Source organism: Cervus elaphus, chromosome 24, assembly GCF_910594005.1.
Source record: "Cervus elaphus chromosome 24, mCerEla1.1, whole genome shotgun sequence".
Lineage (NCBI taxonomy): Eukaryota > Metazoa > Chordata > Mammalia > Artiodactyla > Cervidae > Cervus > Cervus elaphus.
Genome location: NC_057838.1, coordinates 33,689,609 through 33,711,451, shown reverse-complemented (window position 1 = coordinate 33,711,451; position 21,843 = coordinate 33,689,609). Strand labels below are relative to the sequence as shown.

The 21,843-nt window shown below is 48.8% G+C and overlaps 1 protein-coding gene across 7 annotated transcripts in view; it reads left to right on the top strand.

The window, feature by feature from the left end:
- The window catches only part of ITPR1 (inositol 1,4,5-trisphosphate receptor type 1), a 345,839-nt gene that overhangs the window by 303,224 nt on the left and 20,772 nt on the right, over positions 1–21,843 (top strand). For all 7 annotated transcript variants that reach the window (XM_043885522.1, XM_043885521.1, XM_043885519.1 and 4 more), the window contains 6 exons: positions 297–461; positions 6,357–6,552; positions 8,063–8,155; positions 9,235–9,374; positions 9,950–10,115; positions 13,039–13,199. In XM_043885522.1, the coding sequence (XP_043741457.1) occupies positions 297–461; positions 6,357–6,552; positions 8,063–8,155; positions 9,235–9,374; positions 9,950–10,115; positions 13,039–13,199 (921 nt within the window). The remainder of the gene's footprint in view (positions 1–296; positions 462–6,356; positions 6,553–8,062; positions 8,156–9,234; positions 9,375–9,949; positions 10,116–13,038; positions 13,200–21,843) is intronic.

The following is a 21,843-nucleotide window of genomic DNA, read 5'->3' as shown; positions in this document are numbered from 1 at the left end:
CAGTATGTGCAAATTTTGTTTTTGTCATATACAAATGCCACTTGATTAGCGTTGCACATGGAGGTACCTGACTGTCACATTAACTTGCAGTATGCCTGAAAAGCAAAGTAATGAAATGACTGAGATCCACAGAACCATTCTTGGTGCATCCGGTGGGCACTTGGTGCAAAAGGAAGCTTCTGTTTGGGGCAGAGGCGCCGAAAGATGGTTGGGGGCGGGTCACTGTCAGTTCTCACCAAGAGTCTCAGGTTTGACTTGGTCTGTGCTCCTGTCACTGTGGCTGTCATTGTTCTCAGGTCTGCAATAAAATCATTTTTCTGATGAGCTTTGTGGGCAACTGTGGGACATTCACCAGAGGCTACCGGGCCATGGTTCTGGATGTCGAGTTCCTTTATCATCTGCTATACCTGCTGATCTGCGCCATGGGGCTCTTCGTCCATGAATTCTTCTACAGTTTGCTGGTGAGTTACTGGTGTTGAAAGATTTTACATGCAGGAAACTAAGAGAGCATGCTCTGTTCTTCCTTCTCATCACAGATCGCTGCTTTTCACGGTGACTGGTGTGCCTGGTCTAAAGAGGCAGTAGGCCCCTGGGTGCAGTGTTTGGGGCATGAGGAAAGGAAAGCTACTCCCAAGAGGAGGTCTGGCTAGAAGCAGCCCAGGGTGTGTGTGATCACACTGCCTGCGTGCACGCCCAGCCTGTTACTTTACAGTGATAGACGATGCCCGCAGCCTGGCAGGAGATGTTGCCTCCACACACCGGCCCCACCCCTTTGTTTTTCTTTATTTCTTGGGCTCAGCCAGCACTTACCAAGAGAATGTTTGTGTGACTGTCACCTTCTGATAGTTCTCATGGGATCCATCTTCCAGTGAAAACATGTAGTAACAACAAGAGCAGGAGCTGTTTTCAAAGACCCAAGACCCCATGACAGTGAACTTGATAGATTTATGGATCCAGGAGACCTTTTCAGCGGAAGTTTTCATGCTCCAGTCTGAGCCAAGTGGTTAAATGTCTTGACCCTATTATCTTCCTCCTGAGCAGGTTTTTAAGTGACAGACCACTGTCTGCTTATTCTCCTGTCATTACAGGGAATCTTGAACTGTGGAGTTGTAGATAAAAAACCATTTCCTTGTACCTACGTCAAATGATAGGAAGGGTAAAATTGACCTTTCTGCCAGCAAAACCATCCATAAAGGAAATAGAAGAAGTATATTAAAATGTTGCTGAGGATAAAAAATATTCAAAGTCTAGGTGTTGAATAAAGATGAGGAACTTGGGAATTCCCTGGCAGTCCAGTGGTTAGAACTCTGTGCTTTCACTTCCAGGGGTGCAGTTTTGATCCCTGGTCGGGGAGCTAAGATCTTACAAGCTGTGGTGAGATTTAAAAAAACAAAAAAACAAAAAACGAGGGACTTATTTACAAAAGAAGGCAGAGCGAGGAAAGCACTTTGAGGAGGTGCAGTCCACGTGGTCTCCAGGCTGGTGGCCTAACTGCTCTGTGCTGCTCCCATCTACGAAATGGGGAGAACAGTCCATTTCCCCACAGGGCCGTCATGGGGATTCTCCACTACTGCACATGTCAGTCTGAGACTAGCCCCACAACAGAAATGCTGAGCCAGGGCGATTATTACTGTCTCTGTCATCCCTTCTCCCATCCAAACACCGTAAAGACCGCCAGGACTTGCCCCTTCCATTAGCGGTGCATGCTAGCAGACAGAGATATGGATTCTTTCCCTTCTTTTTAAAAATAGGTCTGACCAGACTTTGAGGTTTTAGGCAAAGAGGTCTCTGGATCCACTTGTGATCCCATTAGGTGTCCTATTTTGGTCACTGTCTATCAGAGGCCTTTAGAGTTCTGTGTATATTTCTAAGTCTTTTTGTCTCACACAGTAATCCGTGGAGGGGGTTCTAGCTTGTGAATCTGGGAGACTCAGGTTCAGAACCCAACAAATGCCTGGCCTCTCTGAGCAAAAGAGGCAGGGTTGAGTCGGGGGCCTCTGCCATCCCTGCTGAGGGGGTCTCACCCGTGAGATTGGAGAGTCCCCTTCAGAAATGCCATGTCGCCCAAGGAGAGGGTGATTCTTGCTACTGTCTGCTGTTTGAGGGTGAAATTAATAACTAACATTAAAATGTATTGGTTGATGGAAAATTATTATTAGGGTTAGGGTCCGTTTCCTCTTTGTTCATGGAAAAGTCCTCCTCTTTTGTTCACTGGCAGTACTGCCTGTTGTCAGAAGCCAGGGGGTGTCGCAGTGAGCCTGGGCAGTGTTGTCCCAGCCCTCCCGGGCCTCACAGTGTAGAAAAGAGCCATTACTGTCAGTTACTGACATGCCCCGTGGGCTCCTTCCGTCCCCTCTCACGGGTGGGTCTGCCTCGGAGGTGGGCGATCTCTGCATGTGATCCCCGGCGAGGCTGGGCCTGGTGAGTCCGGTCACCTGCCCGGAGCCCCACTCGAGTCAGGGGCAGAGGGACGACAGCTCCGCGGCCCTGCTGACTCCGGGGTCTGAGGGTTGGAGCCCGGCCCTGAGCTGCCTTTCATTCGGGCCTGTGAAGAAGTCGCTGCCTCTGTGAAGGCGGTACTTCACGGCGCCATCTGCAGGCCCGCGCTCCCGGCTCTCAGCTGTCACAGGAAGATCAGAGGCGCTCAGAGCTCGCTGCGATGTTGCCTGGGCCCAGTGCACGTTGAGAGGGGCCTGCAGGATCAAGCGAGACCGTGGCTGGATGCCGCTCCTCAGTGCTGCCCTGGGGGTTTCTAAACCATCTGGGCCTCGACTTTCTGGGACATCAAGTGAGGTGTTCCTTTTGGTGTCAAAAGCAGCATTTGTCGTGTCTGTTGAGAACCACAGGCAAAAGACTGAAACTACACTTTATTCCACAAATGAGGAAAGCCTGTGAGAGAAAGGAACTGGAGGGAGACCGGGAGCAGGAAAAAGCCGCATGTCACCGGCTTGTGAATGTTCCTTGCCAGCAGGGCAGAAAGGCAGAGCCAGTGACTGTGGTCTCATGGAAGTTCACCCCAAAACTGGCTGAACCCGGTCCCCAGCCGCATTCAAGCCGTGTCTTTAGAAAACTATTAACATCCCGAGATGAGTGTGCAGAATTCATTGGCAGGCAGGTAACAGGAGGAGAAATGCATAGTCAGTAAGTGTGCAGGTGTTCTAATGTCAAACAGTGACATGCTGATGAAAACACCAGTGTGATCCCATGGTGTACCCATGATGGGATAAATTGACATAGCCTTCAGCAAAACATGTGTGTTATAACATTTGACCGAACAATTCCATGTTTAGAAAGTTGACGGAAAGAAAGAACAGGATAGGGGAGTATAGAGGCATGTATATACAGAGGTGTTCATCACAGCATTACTCTTAATGATATAGAATTGAAGCTATCTTCACTGTTTGAAAAAGAAAAAGATGAGGGTTGAGTAGACAGTGATTTTTCAATACACTGGAATATTAGGTGAACATTTTTGTGTTTGAAGCCAACATGAACTTTATGATTTTCTTCCTCAGGTCGAAATCAGAATAATTATAACAGAAGCAAAGCTTATGTAGCTTTGTTCACAAAAACATCATGAAGTAAAACTTGCCTTAGTAAGGATCCATGTGCATAAAATGAAAAAGCTCTCCAAAATCCAAATAGATCTAATTGTTCTTTTTATTAAATACAGACATAGATAGCAACTCTGTTGCCCAAATTCAAGAGAGTATATGCATGAGACAGGTGCTCAGGGCTGGTGCACTGGGATGACCCAGAGGGATGGGATGGGGAGGGAGGTGGGAGAGGAGTTCAGGATGGGGAACACATATAAATCCATGGCTGATTCATGTCAATGTATGGCAAAACTACTACAATATTGTAAAGTAATTAGCCTCCAACTAATAAGAATAATTAGAAAAAAATAAATAAAATTTTTAAAAAAGAGAGTATAAATACCTCAGGATGATATTGAAATAATGTCTAATATAAAATGAATGAATGCGGAAGGAAGAGAGAAAAGGTATTTCCAGAAAATTAGAACACTGCTCATTGTTAACCAGAATTGTGTTAATACTTATTCATTTAGATCTGAAAAAATGATACTATTTTAGGGACTTCCCTTGTAGCTCAGCTGTAAAGAATCTGCCTGCAATGCAGGAGACCTTGGTTCAATTCCTGGATCGGGAAGGTCTGCTGGAGAAGGGATAGGCTACCCATTCCAGTATTTTTGGGCTTCCTATTTGGATCATACTCTCCCAGAGATACTGAGTCTCTCAATCAGGCTGTCACCTGGGCAGGTACTTTAAATATGTGATCTTTTTTTTAACCTGAAAATGTTCATGATTCTCTTAGGAAGCAAGCCGACTATATGCCAGGTTATGGTATAATACTTTTATAAAAATATATCTGCATAAGTTACATTTTTTTCAATTGTAATAAGGCCAGAAGGAAAGAACTTATTGAATAAATGGCTATAGATATTGGAATAATTAGCATTTTTTGTTTTTCTTTTTCCTTTGTGCTTTTTTTGTGTTTTCAGAAGTCTCCTCCATTGAACTTGTCTAATTTTCTAGTTAGAAGAACGCTTTTCCTTATTACAAAGTAATGCATGGCTATTATTTTAAAATCAGAAATTACAGATAAGTGGAAAGAAAAAAAATCACTTGTTATTTCAGTGATTTGGGGGCTGTATAACCTCTACAGTTCTTACCCACAAAAAAGAAGTGTCATTTGTTGTCTGAAGTTGCTCTTTCTTGCTGTTTCATAGTGGCTTGCTAGAAAATATTTAACCAGCATTAACAGCAGCATTAGCCTTTTGTACTCTTAGATCTGAATTAAGGCCTCTTCTCTGCTTCCTTTTAAGTGTCCTCCTTTATCTAATGCCCTTAACTGGCCTCAGGACACGGACTGGCCTTCCGGAGGCAGAGGGCTAATCGAGCAGAAAATAAACTCTGATGTCAAATTCTGCATGGGAAGGGACTCTGAGATCAGCTAGTTCAGTCCACTGATTTCACAGATGTGGAAACTGAGGTCCAGGGAGGTTTCACAGCCTGATCAACATCTTGCAACAAATTAAAAGCAGAGACAGAGTTCACATGCCTGTCCCCGGACTCCCTTGGCTCTGCACTCATTCCCTGGAGCTGTGGTAGAGGCAGGACTCTCAGGAAGAGATTGGATGTCGTCAGCAGGACCATATTAAAACTAGCTCCCAGCTCCAAAATAACCCCATTCAGCCCTTCTCTCCTGGCTCCCCACCATTTCTCCAGCCAAATATCTGAGATTGTACTTCTTAGAAAACCAGCCACTGGTCTCCTATATCTCTAAGTACCTAGGGGGGCCTCCATTTCTCATGAAGCCAACTTCTTGCCGAGCCCAGGCCCCTTGGCAGAGGTCAAGCTGAGATTATGAGCACGTTGTGAACAGCAGGTTGTCTCAGCCCCTCCCAGTGGGATGAGAGGCGGTGAGGCTTCCTGGTGTGTTACCACCACCAGTGTCCCCGCCAAGGTCTGTCAGGGTGGCCTTGGCCCAGGCTCTTCATCAGGAAATTAATGATTACCGTTGGTTGTGTACTTAGCACATAAGTATGGGTGTATGCTAAGCACTGTATATACAGTGTCTCTTTATTCTTCATGGTAACTCTGTCTCTTCCACTCTGCAAATGGCAAGACTGAGGCTCCCAGAGAAGAGGTTAGTAGCTGGTCCTAGTGACAGCAAGTGGTTGAACTGAGGTTTGAATCTCTGTCCACCTCCAAAGACCCTGTCCGCCCCCCCTCCCCCAGCCTGGCCCGTAGCAGCTCATGGACCTGCGGTCAGGGACCAGGACTTGGGCAGTCCTGTATCCGGAGTGGCTGACCCTTAACAGAAGCTCGATCAGATGACCCTAAATGAACACACAGCAGGACCTCATCCCCTTCCTCTCCCTGTCCTCTGCAGCTGCCCGGTACAGGCCTGTGTTTTGTCTAGTCCCAGGACCTTGAACCTGTATGTAGACAACTTGAAATCACTATTGTTTCCCACCCTCCTCTTCCGTATTTGTTTCTCCTTGTTTTTACCATCTCGGTTTTCACTATTAAGACGGGCAAGTGTAACATATTAAGAAAAGAGTATAATGCTTTTTTAAAATTTATTTATTTTTAATTGAAAGATAATTGCTTTACAATCCTGTGTTGATTTCTGCCATACATCAACACGAATCAGCCGTAGGTATACATATGTCCCCTCCCTCTTGAACTTCCCTAGAGTAGAATGCTTTTGAGTTAGCCAAAGGGTTAAGTTCTTTATAAATCAAGTTGTGCTTAGGGGACATCGATGTCCGTCTAATAGAGATGCTTCTTAACACTGTCCCCTTGTCATCCTTTTTTTTGTTTTTAAAGCTTTTTGATTTAGTGTACAGAGAAGAGACTCTGCTCAATGTCATTAAAAGTGTCACTCGCAACGGCCGGTCCATCATCTTGACGGCGGTTCTGGCTTTGATCCTGGTTTACCTGTTCTCAATAGTGGGCTACCTTTTCTTCAAAGATGACTTCATCTTGGAAGTAGACAGGCTGCCCAATGAAACCTCTCTTCCAGGTGGGTTTGGATCTTCTGATCTTTTTTTAATGTTAAAAGAATGTTTCCTGACTACAACCAAACTAAAAATGATGACTTTGGCAGTGTAGGTATTTCCCTAACACTCAAAAGTGTGAATTGAATACAGGACTTCGTTTTCACTGCATTCAAAGGGTGATATGATATGTCAGATGCTGAGTGTGAGTGTCCAGATGCTACATTTATTTACTGAATTTCTATTTTAAACTTGTGCGACATCTTCTTAAAAGTTTGACCAGTGTATATTGAGAGTATGGGAGTAGGCATCCCTTGGCTTGGTAAGTCTATTTCTAGCAATTTATCCTTTAAAAATAGAATTGTAGAAGCAGATGTTCATTGCCGTCTGAAATTGGAAGCAATCTCAATGTAAGGGAGTGTTTCATTAGAGTGTGGTTCAGCCATGGGGTGGGGAACCCTGTGGATATGGTACGTCTTTATAAACCTTCATGGAGAAGTACCCAAGATATGGTGGGAAACTGCAGAAAAGTAACTACAATAGGATCTCACACTTGTGCTCAGCTGCTGTCATGTTTGACTCTTCTGTGACCCCATGGACTATAGCCCACCAGGCTCCTCTGTCCATGCGATTTGCCAGGCAAGAATACTGGACTGGATTGCCATTTCTTTCTGCAGGGGATCTTCCCGACCCAGGGATTGAACCCATGTCTCTTGCATCTCCTGCATTGGCAGGCAGATATTTTACCACTATGCCATCTAGGAAGCCCCTAAAAAGCTCATATGTATGTTTTAAACTATGGAAGAATATGCCTCCAAACTATAAGTAGTGGCTGTCTGTTGGACCTTTTTACAATATGCAAGTTTTACACTGAGCTCATATGATTTTAATTTATAGCAAAACCAGAAGAGATTTCCTATTATGAGAGAGAGAGAGACAGTGATCATACACTTGAGTGATCCCCAAGTGCTCGTTTCCCTTAATTAAAATACTTGACACTAGTAAGTGAAATATTACTGGTTTTTCTATTCAGGTAGCCAGGCGCCCTGAGTCCAAGGAGCAAACTAGAATTGTGACTAAGCCAGACAAGCCTTTCTCTCCCTCCCAAAGGCTGCATTCTTGGCATGTAACCCCAGCCTCCAAGTTGACATTCACTGCCAACCATCTTAGGGTTCTGAACTAAACTGATCTGATGCCATTCCTGCTTCTCACGCAGACTTGGTCTAAATCTTACTGGAGTCTGTGTGTTCGGTAGTATCTGTCAGGGAGTTTCAGCTGTTTGTCTTTAAAGTTGGAGAGGTGCTATTTAAGTGTGATATTTCTAGTAAGCTTACAGGAATTGACATTTCTGGCTTTTTTCCCATCCAGATCACCCAACGAAAGTGTAAATTGCATCTCTGCTTCAGATTTATAGGCAGGATTTGGAGGGTGTTATTTATGTAAAGAATTGTTTAATCAGCCGTGAATTTGGGACTTCAAACATTTTAACCATATGCTGCCAGATTGTTCATCATAAAATTGCCTTCTCTCTCCCAGAAGCCAGCGAGAGTTTGGCAGGCGAGTTCCTGTATTCTGACGTGTGTAGGGTGGAGACGGGGGAGAACTGCTCCTCTCCGGCACCCAAAGAAGGTAGGACCTCGCAGCCTGAAGCCCCATGTTAGTGCCAGCCTCCCCACAAGGCTTAGGACGCACGTGACATTGGAAGCAGATGCAAGGCAGGGAGAGGAGGGGAATGAAGTGGGGGAAAGTCTACAGGCGAATAAAATAGCTGCTGAATTGATTGGGCCAGCATTTACCGAGTGCCCACTATTTGCCTGGGACTGTGCTGTGTTCTATTGTTGTTGTTTAGTCCCTAAGTCGTGTCTGACTCTGCCTTGGAGGTAGAATACAGCATGACTAGGGAAGTGATCATCAGGAAGAAGAGTAGGAAGAAATGAAGCCAGAGAAGTCAACAGAGGACCAGATTATGAAGGGTCTGCAGGTCAGGCTGAGGAGGTTAAAGCTTACTCAAAGGTTGATCCAAGTTGTTGAGGGGAGTGATAGGATGAGACTGGTATTTTAGCAAGACCCTTCTGGCTGCAGCTGGAGAAAAGAACAAGCCAGTCAAAACATTCCCCCCGCACTCCAACACCAGTCTCCAATTTAAGGTGTAAAACGATTTGTCCAGAGGACCACTTGTAAAAGGTTGCTGTTGTAATTGTTATGTAGTTGCTAAGATTCTTTTGTGAGACTCTTTGCGACCCAATGGACTGTAGCCCACCAGGCTCCTCTGTCCATGGACTTCCCAGGCAAGAATACTGGAGTGGTTTCCCATTTCCTCCTCCAGCGGATCTTACCAGCCCAAGGATAGAACCCGTGTCTCCTGCATTGGCAGGCAGATTATTTACCACTGAATCACTAGTGAAACGCATAAGCAGCTGTCTAAGTTGCAATGTCTGTTCAGTGCTGGGACTGGAGTTGAAAATCTGAAAAGGGCACAATATTTTAGATTGAATAGAGGTAAGGGCAGTTCTGGGCTTGAGAAATGAGCAGGGCTTAGTGATGAACACAGTGGTGACAAAGGGAGCCTTTGACGCCTGATTCCTTTATTTCACTGTCCGGCTCCTGTCTGTCCGGTGGTGAGATGGCATTCAGGGAGCATGATCTGGAAATCCTGGCCTGTCTTGCCGCTCACGTTCTCAGTTTCTCCCGCCTTGCCGTGTTCGCAGAGCCGGTCCCTGCAGAAGAGACAGAGCAAGATAAAGAGCGCACGTGCGAGACGCTGCTGATGTGCATCGTCACGGTGCTGAGTCACGGGCTGCGGAGCGGCGGCGGAGTGGGCGATGTGCTCAGGAAGCCGTCCAAGGAGGTAGCTGCGCCCCAGCGGGAGGAAGGGCGGGGGGCGGGGAGAGCACAGCGCAGTGGGCTCCAGTGGAAACTGCAGACGCGGGGGCAGCGCCAGCGCCGAGAGCGGTGACGCGTAGACGCACAGAGCCAGCTGCTCAGGGCTCCTTTTCGCTCTGGTTCTCATCAGACTGTGATGTTGGGCGGAAGCCCCCCGCCGTGCAAAGGGGCAGCTTCCGCCCTCCCCTCCGTCTGCTAAAACGATTCTTTTCTTCAGACCCGTCTGGCCTTCCTGAACACATTTGCAAACCCTTTAGATCCCAGGAAGTGGGCAGGTGCCACATGACACTTGGAGAACTCACAGTATACCCAGGGGTTGTGAAAAGAGATGGGGTTGTGGCTTTTACAGCTTGATGCCCAGTGGGGTGGGGGTGAGGTGAGCCAGCGGGCTTGGGACATCTGATTGGGGTGCATTCAGTCCCCCTCCTCTGCCCGGAGGTCTGCAGACCCAGGGGTTGGGTAGGGAGGTACCTGCTGACAGGTTACACCACCTACATCCCCACCATCCCTACCCCTCCCATCCCCGCTCCTCTTTTCCAGGAGCCCCTCTTTGCTGCTCGAGTGATCTACGACCTCTTGTTCTTCTTCATGGTCATCATCATTGTCCTTAATCTGATTTTTGGGGTCATCATTGACACCTTTGCCGACCTGAGGAGTGAAAAACAGAAGAAAGAGGAGATCTTAAAGACCACATGCTTTATCTGCGGTGAGTGGTGCACGTGGCTTTTGCTGGGGGGTTGGATGGGGTGCTCTGGCCCTCAGTGGGAGGGGCGTCTTCTCCCGTGTCCCTGTCCTTGCCTCTCTGTGGGCCTCCTGCTCTGTTCTCCTGGGAAATATCTGGAGTGCTGCGAGTTAGTCCAGCACTTGCTGGTTGGTTGTGAGAAATGAAGTTTGGGGTAGTAGAAACATCATTGTGCATTATTTGAAATGTCTGTGTCTTTGGGCCTTTTGGCGGTTGCACTGCCAGACTCTCTCTCGTTCCCATTCTAAGTAATTAGAATGGAGCTCTTTCATTCCACTCCAGTCTGTGGATGTCTTCATTGCAGGTGGTGTCAGGTTTTCAGTGGAAATACAGCCCTCTTAGAGCACATGGCGGAAATGCTCAGAGCTTGGGAGTCAGACTTGTGTTCTGATTAAGCCTCTGACACTTAAGAGCCGTGTAACCATGGTACAGTCACTTCACTTCTCTGAACCTTTATTGCTCATCTGTAAAATGGGTACAGCAATGGACTTCTCTGCATTATCTTGGGACTTAATTGAGGTAGTTTATGAAACAGTCCTAGCATAGAGCCTGCACAGTGTAGACACCTACGAATAAGTAGTAAACTGCTATGTAAGAGAGGTGCATGGGGTACCACAGAAATCATTGTCAGTCTGACTCCAAGGAAATACCTGTGAAATGCAAAGTAATCGTGGAGGAATTTGGGAGCTAAGTAGGCATTTCAGGATTGTTCCTAATATATCAATGGTTACTAAATACATAAATTTCTCACCAGTATGTATACTCGTAGTGATCATGTTTCCATTTTAAAAATTAAGATCATAGCTTTTTGCCCCCTTAAAACCATTTAAACCTTTTCATTTCGACAGTTCCAGAGTTTCAGAAAAGTCACAAGAATAGTACAAAGAATTTTTGTGGACTCTTCATCCCAATTCCCCACATATTGAAGTAACACTTTAATATGTTTACTATCATTTTCTTTATTCACACACACACTGTTTCTCTGAGCGGGTTGAGAGTGATTGACACGATGCCCCTTTATCTCTATTTCAATACTATATATGTCTAAAGCTAGGCACCTTCTCTTACACATGCAATATAATTATGAAAAGTGGGAAATTAGCAAGGATGTCACACTCTTAATCTACATATTCTATTCAAAGTTCACACTTTACCCTAATAATGTCCTTTATTGCAAAGATAAGTCCCAGGTCGTGTGTTGAGTTCATTGACATTTTTGAAGAATTTAAGTCAGTTATCTTATCCAATGTCCCTTGGTTTGGGACTGTCTGATGTTTTCCCATGATGAGATTGTTATGGATTTCTTATAGGAACATCAAAGAAATAGTGTATTCTCCTCAGTGCATAATATCAGGAGGTGTTAGTTACTCAGTCGTGTCTGACTTTTTGCAACCCCGTGGACTGTAGCCCGCCAGGCTCCTCTGTCCATGGGATTCTCCAGGCAAGAACACTGGAATGGGTTGCCATTTCCTTCTCCAGAATATCAGGAGGTACATGATGCCAGCTCCTCTTCTAACTGGTCACACTAACGTTGATCACTTGGTGAAGATGGTAATGGCCCTGTTTCTCCACGGAAGTTACTTTTCTTTTCTTTTATACCATTGAGAACAATTTTATAGGGCGATCCTTTGAGATGACATAAATATTACATTAATTCCCAAATGTTGACTCATCAGTTTCTACATCCAGTTTTTGCCTGAGTCTGTGACTGTGATGGTTGCCAAATGATGATTTTTATTATTATTTCTACATTTGTTTATTGGCTTTTTAAGAAATAGCTTTCTCTTTTCTCCACGTATATTTGTACTTTGTAACAACATGGATTCTTGCGTTTTTATTTCATTCAGTGGATGATAATCCTTTACTGTCATAATTTCTTTTGATGCTCAAATTGCCCCAGATTTGAGGGCTCCTTCAGAGCTGCTGTCTGTACTTTGCCACATCACCATCGTTTATTACAGACTTCCGTAGTGTTTTTAGCACCGTGAGGCATTCCGGGCTGCAGCTCACCTTGTACCTTCTCGCACCCAGCCCTGGTCCTGGTATCAGCGATCTCTCCAAAGAGCCCTCGTTCTGTTCAGTGGAGAATGTTTAGAGTCCAGGATCCGGTCACTGGGTGTGCTCATCCCTGTTGGTGTGCCGCTGCTCCCAGGGCTAATGAGGGCAGAGATCTCAGGGGTACATGTATGCACACAGTTTTGTATCTGTTTTTACAAACATGTGAAAAAGGATGAGGTCATCCTCAGACCTCTAACTCCAGTTCGCCATCGCAGGGTTTCTCCTTTCTCCCTTCCCACATCTGTGCTCCACACTTCTCTAACCGTCAGATATCTGCTGCCAGTGTCACCATGTATTTGTTTGCTCAACCTAAGAATACACAGAAACTAGTTTCAGAATTACTCACCCAGACCTCTGCAAAATACAAACCTACCAGCTAGAGTTCAAAATGCACATAAAGTTCCTTTTGTCCTTACTCTGCCTCCTCAAAAACCTTGTAACATGTCTACATGTTGGCATTTACCTGGAAGAGGGGACTCCCATTCACTGGTTGCCTACTGTGTGTGAGCCTGTCACACTCATGCTCAATTAACCCCCACATGCTCTTGGAACCTAGGCGGTGTCTTCCCATCCCCTGCCAAGGTAGCTAAGGCACACTGGAGACCAAACTGACTGGTGAGTGACAGAGGTGGACATCCAGCCCAAGTCCATCTGACTCACAGCCTGTGTTTTCCTGCTAGGATACGAAAGTGAATGTGTGTGTAAGGCCCACAGAACCCAACTCTTGATAAAGGCAGGAGTGAACCCACAACCTCCTCTGTTGGGGCAGTGCCTTCATGGGTTTTTCTGCAGCATGGCCACTCACTCGGGGCTGTCTGTCTCTTTTTAGGGTTGGAAAGAGACAAGTTTGACAACAAGACCGTCACATTTGAAGAGCACATCAAGGAGGAACACAACATGTGGCATTACCTGTGCTTCATCGTCCTGGTGAAAGTGAAGGACTCCACGGAGTACACGGGGCCCGAGAGTTACGTGGCGGAGATGATCAAGGTGAGCGGGCAGGGCTCCTGGAGACAGCTCACCCTGGAGCCTTCAGGCCTGGCTTCCCAGCTTGGAGCACAGTGCTGGCAGCCAGCAGGGACGATGACAGCAATGTCTGCTCATCCTTTATCATGGGCCGGGCGTCAGGCTCTAGAACTCCATGTGTCTTCACATTTAAGAAGCCCCAGATGGGGTGGCATCTCCATTTTAAAGGAGGAAGTACTGAGGCTCAGAGAGATGAGCACGTGGCTACCTAATAGGACCAGGGTTTTCCGTTTTATCTCATGCAGTAGCCTGCCTTCCATGTCTATGTACTTGGCCTTTTTTTCCCCCTTTATTTTTGATACGTATTTATTTTTCACTGTACTGAGTCTTCGTTGCTGCTTGGGCTTTTCTCTAGTTGTGGCAAGCAGATGCTACTCCTGTTGCAGTGCTCAGGCTTCTCCTGTTGTGGTGCGCAGTCTCTGGGCGTGTGGCTCAGTAGTTGGCACCCAGGCTTCGTTGCCCCTCCGCGTGTTGGATCTTCCCTTGACCAGGCATTGAATCCGTGTCCCCTGCATTGGCAGGTGTGTTCTTAACCTCTGGACCAGCAGGGACGCCCACTTGGCCTCTTCTCTTGATGATGGAGCCTTGTCTGTTTTTTCTCCTTATATAAGACCTGGTCTCTAAGTGGTATGTTTTTAAAATGATCACTCTATGGCGTTCAGCCTGGTTGGTCCATTTGGCCTCAGTCTCACCTTTCTGGGAGACGCTCTGCTCATCATCAGGGAGGGATCATGTGATGGAGGAATTTGAGTCCCAAATCAATCCCAAATTAATCTTCTTGCTGATGGGTCCTGGGTCCCAGGAAGGGGGAAGCCAAGCAGGTATGCAGAACGCTTTTCCCAGGCCGGACACTGTGGAGGTGCCAAACACATGCTCTGGGGCTCCCAGGCCAGCTGTCCTTTCATACCCGTGGTTCTGAACTTCATTAAAACATTCAGGGGTGTATGGTCAAGCAAAGGAGGCATGCAGTGTTAAGTTTAGGGGCTCTGTGGTTTACGCCGCTCGCTCTGCGGAGGAGAGCCATCAGCTGTGGATGAAGACCACGCAGTTCACTGATGCCCTTCATGCTGCCGAGGACTACAGCCCTCTGCCCCATTATGTGTATGGCACTGTGCTGTGGTCAGCTGTGTCCGGCTCTTGACGACCCCATGAACTGTAGCCCCCAGGCTCCTCTGTCCATGGGGTTCTCCAGGCAAGAATACTGGAGTGGGTTGCCATGCCCTCTTCCAGGGGATCTTCCGTCCCTACCCAGAGATGAACCCACATCTCCTGCATTGGCAGGTGAATTCTTTTGAGCCTTTGTGTGTTTCTTATGCAGATGCAGTCATAATGCTCTGTATATAAAGAAACCCCAGCTGAGGATTGCTCACTGGCAGTGGGCGTGGACAGGCCAGCACTCACATGGCCCTAGTTCTTCAGCACCCAGGTTCTGGGGGGCTTCCTGGGGATGCCGTCCCCAGGAGGCCCTGAAGTCTAACTGTGTGCTTCTCATAGTTCAGTGTACACATGAGTCATACCGAGAGCTGGTTAGAATTCAGCTTTTGATTCAGCAGGCACTAGCAGAACTTGAGATTCTGCATTTCCAACCAGCGTCCAGGGGATGCCAGAGCTGCTGGTCCGTGAACCACACTCTGAATAATAAGAGTTCAACAGAAGAGACAAAATAGACACTACTGTAAGAAATCATCCTCCAAGCTGGTTCTGTGAGTGCTGAGGAGAAGTATTCCTTCTTCTATGGGTTGAGCCGTCTGTGGTCTCTGAACCTCTCCCGTATCTTTTACGCGTTTAATAAAGAAAACTACCAAAGTGGGGAGCCAGGAAGGGTGAACTCTGGGGATGAGGAGAAAAAGATGGAGTTTCACCCCAGAGATGACTGTCTTAAAGGTTTTGAAAGAGAGGAGGGTATGGACTTCCCTGGTGGTCCAGTGATTAGGACTCCGTGCTTCCGCTGCTTTGAGTGCGGGTTCGATCCCTGGTCGGGGAACTAAGATCCCACAAGCCACCTGTCACAACCAAATTAAAGAGAGAGAGAAGGGTAAAGAGACAGAGTGATTAGAGCAGGAGAAGGGAAGGAGAAAAAGTTAGAGAAGGAGGAGGATAAAAAGACACAAGGTTGGTGAGTGTCCTCTTCTAGAGATGAAACTTGGGCTTAGGGTTAAGTCAGTTGCCCAGATAGCGCTCAGCGGCTGAGCTGGGATGCAGGCCCAGGTTTAATGGACTGTACTCCGTAACCTCCACGTTGGGTGAACATGGCAAGGCTGCTGGCAGCTCTGGGCCAGGCGGAAGCAGGGTCTGTTCTTATGGAGACTGGACATTGTGGTGGTTGCTGGCGCAGATGTTCACAGGTCAGGTTTCCAGGCTCGGGACACATGAACTGAAAGGTCTTCCGGTCCTTTCTTTTCCTCCTGGTGTTGATAGTACTGAGTTAAACCATCTTTGAACGTTCATGCTAACACAGACCTATCTGTATTGTGTATAGCAGCCTGCGTTCGCATTCAATTCCTTCATGTTTAGAAGAGGTGGCTTGTAGTTTTCACCCTGTTCACATCTTCCTTTTCTCTCCCGCCCCACTGTATCTGCTTCTCTCTATAAACTGTTCGAATGTGCCCCATCTTTAAATCTTTTGGGGGCCAGTTTTGAAGTTTCCTGTTAATCACCTTACTTTACAGTCACGGAAAACTCCACAGTGCTTTTGGGTTTCTGTCTTGATCATAAAGACTTAGCAGGAGCCTTGTGAGCAGTCACCTGACGAGGATTAAAGGCCAGGAGTCACCCCCAGCCAGCTCCCCTGCCTGCCCAGAGCCCCTGCATTCACTGAGCTTTCCCAGCCATGCCATTCTTGGTGGGAGAACTTCTTGTCACAGCTTCTACAAATCTTTGCATCAAGGAATTCTTACCTCAGTGTCCGAGTTGCTGAGAAACCAGATGTCTGTCTCATGCGCTAGCAGAGGGCCCATGAAGTGTTAGATCCACCAGCTACAAGGCAGTGCGTTTTTGCCAACACCATTCCTGGCAGAGTCTGGCTCTAAAGCCACGTGAATCCCTGCTGGGGGCTCCCTGGAGAGCACCAGCCCCCGCAGGCTGGAAACTGGGGGTGCCCAGCCGAGTCGCTCTGTGGGAGGCCACCAGCCCCGGGGAGCTCAAGCCGCGTGGAACAGGCAACCAGCCCCCACTGTGAGCCTGCTGAGAGGCTGCAGAGGCACCGCAGCCGGTGGGGGGTGGGGGGCGGTCCTCTCAGCATCCTTTCTCAGGAGGCGGGTGTCTGTCTGGGAGGAGAAGTCCGGAGACCTCTCAAGGAGACCAATGCTGGGAGGCTGAGAGGACTCCAGCGTTGAGGAGGGAGAAGGGCAGTGGATGAGCAGTGTCAGAGATGAAAGGAGAAGTCGTCCAGGGGCCCTGTGGCTCCCATCAGGTCCCAGGACTCCTCAGGAAAACCACCTCTTGCTTCGTGGCTGGAGGCTGGGGGTGTTGCCTTCCTCAGTTCTCCTTAGCCCGTTGATTAAGATCCCAGAGACTTCTAAAGAACGGGGTCATCACAGCTGCCAAAGGACCGCCTGGCAGAACCAAGTGGGAAAGGTCCCCCGGGGTCACTTGGAAGGTGGGGGAGCTTCCCAGACGCCCCGAAAACAGCCACTTTGCAGATAGAGTGTCAGGGATGGCAAACAGGTTTTCACCTCAAAACTCAGCAAGTGCTTCGTGGAACCCACCAGGGACTCTGATGGGAGAAGGGTTCTAAGGAGACAAGCTGACTCTGAAAGGGTCCTGAGGCTGCGGTTCCCGCGAGAACCAGCCGGCGGTCAGGGAGCCAGGACGTCGTCTTTCTAGAAACAGATGCGTCCGGAGAAGAAGGCACATCGGATGCTCTGCCTCACAGTTGGGGACTTTGCAGCCAGATGTTCACCCACAAATTAATTCTCATCCAAACATAACAGGACACCATCTCCCTCTCCTCCTAATCGTCCCCTTTCCTTTCACTGGAGATGAAACATTCCTTGCAAAGCCAGGGTCAGGCTGCTGCCCCCCGTGAAGCTGTCATACCCAAGAGTGGGATCCACAGGCAGAGAAGCGAAGGTGTGAGTTTTGGCTCTGGCCCATCCGAGCCAGGTAACCCCAGGCAAGTCACGGAACGTCCCTGATCAGAGTTGCCGGCTGTGGATCGGGGTTAATACCCCTTCATGTGTCCTTGGGGTGGTGGAAAGGAGGGGAATATGTGGGCCCTGGGGTGGAGTGGTAAGTGCTGGGGCACGGAGGCAGTGAGAGATGGAAGGGCCAGAGGAGCCATGACCGGGTGGTAAGCAGGGGGCTGCCGTGCTGGCTTCTCCTGGGTGCCCGGAAGCGTGCGGTCCTGTGGCTGTCGGCACACAGTTGCTAAGGAAAGTCAGAGTGGGCATCTTGACTCTGAGGACCTCCTCTCATGGGAAATTCCTGTGGCTTCTCTCTCTTAAATTTAAAGCTGTTGAAAGTGAGAAGAAAGTGTTAGTCCTTCAGACATGTCTGACTCTTTGTGACCCCACGGACTGTAGCCCGCCAGGCTCCTCTGTCCATGGGATTCTCCAGGCAAGAGTACTGGAGTAGGTTGCCATTCCCTTCTCCAGGGGGTCTTCCCGACCCAGGGATCGAACCTGGGTCTTTTGCATTGCAGGCAGATTCTGTACCCGTCTGAGTCACTAGGGAAGCCCTTAAACATTGAGGCAGGACAAGATTGACATTGTCACTGTCTGTCTGTGGAGTGGGTCACGGGTACTTGTGACTTCGCTCTGTGTATTTAGGGCTGTCCTCCACTCAGGCTCACTGCCCAGGACCAGGGGCCCCGGCACCGTGGGGAGTGGGCCCTGCAGCCTGTGTGTGAGGTTCTGTCACCAGCATGGACACCAGGTTCGCTGTGGGTTTGTGTGCCGACTCTGCACACACAATGGGCGGCGGTGCTGGCAGCTGGTGGCTGCGGGGCGCTCAGCCTCGGCTGTGACTCCCAGCGCCACCCGGAGTACTGCAGATTTGGTCTCAGATTCGTTGACTCAGGCCCCAGACAGGGCTGAACTTTCAAAGAAATGTGATTACAGGGTGACCTCACTTAGCCCTGGCAGTTCAAGGCAGGAGGAAAAAACCCTGAGTTCCCTTCTCCCTGCATGAACTTGAAGTTTGGTGCTACCACGTAGAGTTTTGGTGATAGCCCTTGTAATAAGCAGACTGTTTTTTTAACCCTGCCCTACACTTCAGTTTTCATGAGACTTTATATACCACATGCCCTTGTTTGAGAGATGTTACTTTTTCTCTGGTGCCAGCTGATATGAAAATGTGTGTATGTCTGTATATGATGGTTTGATTGGCCACGCAGTCGGATGTATTTAACCCGAATAAGTAGGAAGTTAGTTGTGAGTATCTCTGCCTGAAGGAATTTCAGTACTGCACAGTGGGTGCATTGTAGGTCAAAGATCAAATATGTGATTCCCCTCAAGGACCCAGGAGCCCAATTTTCCGTGACAGTGAAGCTCAGGAGAAGAGCTCAGTCCTTGGTAGGCTGACTTAAGTTAACTCTTTTCAAGTTAGAAACTCAAAAAGCCTTAAGAGGGAAGGTTGGTAAAGAAGACCAAATGCTAACTGAAATAGAAGGCATGTATATATTTTGCTAATGAAATAGAGATTTCCCTTATGAAGCTTGGAATTCTACCTTGTCAACCTAAGGTGTGTTTGCAGAGGTGTGTTTTGAGTTAATTGCAGTTAAAGACAGAGTGGCCAGGTGGAGTGCTGCGTACCCCCATTCCCAGGGGCTGCTCTGGCCCCCTCCTCTCCGCTGGGACAGTGTGTGAACTGACAGGGGGACGGAATGGAAAACCTCCTTCCATGCCAGCCTGATCCCACTGCAGAGGGAGCAGGCTGTGTTGTACTATGCCCTGACCCGGGCACACTGGGTCATACCCTTGTCACAGGTCTTGTTTTACTGAGTAGGTACGGAAATCAGTGCTTCGAGTGCAGGATCTTGCTTGGTCTCCGTAGCAGCATTGCAGGTGGCACCGTCACCATCTCCCAGGTGCCATCTCCCAGGCAGGAACCTAAATAAAGCCCCGGAAGGCTGAGCCACTTCTCCAGGGTCACAGGGCTGGGCGGTGCCTGGGCCAGGGTTCACATGCAGGTCCGCCGCCGAGCGGCCACCCTGGAGGTGTCTTGACATGTGCAGTGGCTCCTTCTGTGTTTGCACACGCGCCTCCGTGTCTGTGTGTCGAGAAGCTGGCCACGGTCCGGCTGGCCTGCGAGGGGTTTTCCTGAGGAGGACTGGCTCATCTCCCTCCTCCCCTGAATTAACTGCCTTCAGAGGAGGCAAAGCCCATAGAAAGGGATAGGAGGAGGAGCAGGAAGGAGGATCCCCTAGAGAACAGCACCAGTGACACGGTGGGGTTAATTCCCTGAGCTGCCGCTGGATCCACCGATCTCGAGGGAAAGGCTCTTACAAAGGGAGTATCTGAAGTAGATGTTGATTTAGATGTGTGATAATCTGATAAACTTCATTGCCCTCAGCTAGGAATGGGGGATGAAATTTCCTTTGGTGACCATATTTGGGGAGAGAGAGTGGTAAGTTAAAGGGGAAGGCCGGTTCACCAGAGCCGCAGTCAGACTTGGGCTCCCACACCCAGGTGACTCATCCGAATGGTTATAACTCCCTGATAATTAAACACTGGAGCGTCTGATCCATCATCCCTTAAGCCTGGTGCTGACTTTTTCTCACAGAGTAGACAGCCTTCTCCCGCTGCCCACCCACCCGCCTCCACCCCCACCAACACACACACTAATCCACTGGATATTTTCCAGCTTGTTCCATCTTTTATTAGTTCACTTGACCTCCTCAGAGACTCACAATACAGGGACATAAAAACAAAGCGATTTTCCAAGTTAAAAGTATCGTGGTGGCAGTCAGAGGGGTACACTTAGAAGATGGTGGGGTTGTGTGGTTTATGCATAAGAGGGGAGAGTGCATTCCCAGAAAATGCTCTGGTGAAAGCCCTTAGAAATTTGCATGCAAAAAAGTCACATAAGGGAAACTTTTTTTTTTTTGCCTGAAAATAAGCTCCTGGGTCAACTTTCCAAGCAGATAAGTTCTATTAGCAAAGTAAGCACCACTAAACATCTACTATGAGGAAACACACTAAGACGAGTCACACGCAGGAGGAGGTCTGGCTTTAGCATGCGTGCTTATCTGTATTTGATAAGAAAAGACAGGAAGCAAGCGCAGACAGAAAGCAGTGTGTTAGCAGGGGCTAAAGATCAAGACGGGAACTGAGTACCTGTCACTGCCTTCTGCTTAAAAGGGACATCGACTGGAGTCTTGCTCCTTTCCTGACCCAAGACACAGCCTGGTGCTTTAGAACCCACCCATAGGCGCTCCCCAAACGAGCACTGCAGCTTCCTGCCCCCCAGGTGGTCCGTGGAATCGGGGAGTGGGGCGGGGCGGGGTGGGGGTGTAACTCAGGACGGAAGTGGAGGCTGAGAGTTGCGTGTGGACCATAGTCAGATCAAAGTCAGGCCCTGCACATCTACGTAGGACTTTCCTGATGGCTCAGTCGGTAAAGAAGCTGCCTGCAATGCAGGAGACACGGGTTTGATCCCTGGATCAGGAAGATCTGCTGGAGAAGGGAATGGCAACCCACTCCAGCATTCTTGCCTGGATAATTCCATGGACAGAGGAGCCTGGCAGGGTATAGTCCATGGCGTCACAAAGAGTCAGATGCGACTGAGCGACTTGAGCACATACCCGCGCAGCAGCTAAACAACAATAAAAAGGAGCTACAGGGGCAGGGTGGTGACGGCGGCACCGTGAGCAGAGAAGTGAACACAGAAATTCACATGGTCATCACGAGGGGTCTTAGTTCAAGGGAGTCCCTCACAGATAGGACTTAGGGTGCAAACGGAGGGGTGTGCACCTAACGATGCAACCTCCCCTTCTGCCCCCTCTCTGCATCATGTAGATGAGTCTGGCAGGCAGGCCGTGGCTACTGCAAAAGTGGCGTGGAAACCCTCTGCTTCCACGCAGATGTGAAGTAATGGGCTTGGACTTTGACCTAGATTTCCAGAGAGGATGCTGGGAGAAAGGGTAAGCGTGGGGTGAGGGTGGGGTGGGGTGATAAGTCCCCGAGATGGAGATATTTCAGTGTCAGCCATGCTGTCAGCTCTTCTTTCCCAGGGTATTTTCTGGGAATGCACCCTGCCCTATTATGAGAAACAGCACCGCACCACCTCCTCCTCACTTTGGGAGGCTGCGGCCTTGCTTAAGATGCTGCCCAGGCTCCATAAGCGCTCAGCGGCGGGCGGGTGAGGATACAGCCGGTGCTGGCCTCTGAGCCAGCTCACAAAGCTCTCTGAAGTTAGCTGACACCGAGGCCGAGTTCAAGCATGTCAGAGTGAGGGAGAAGCGCGCAGGGATTTGGCACTCGCCTGCGGGTGGCTGGAAAGAGTGTGTCAGCATCATGGATGCGCCTCCCGGCCGGCCAGGCACACTCTCACCCCCACCCTCGGCACCGGAGCTTCGGTTCGTGTCCGCGGCAGCTGCACGGAGCAGTTGCTCAGCTTAAGTTTCCACACCCGGGCTCACGCCCCGTCCTGCCCTCCGATGATCTGG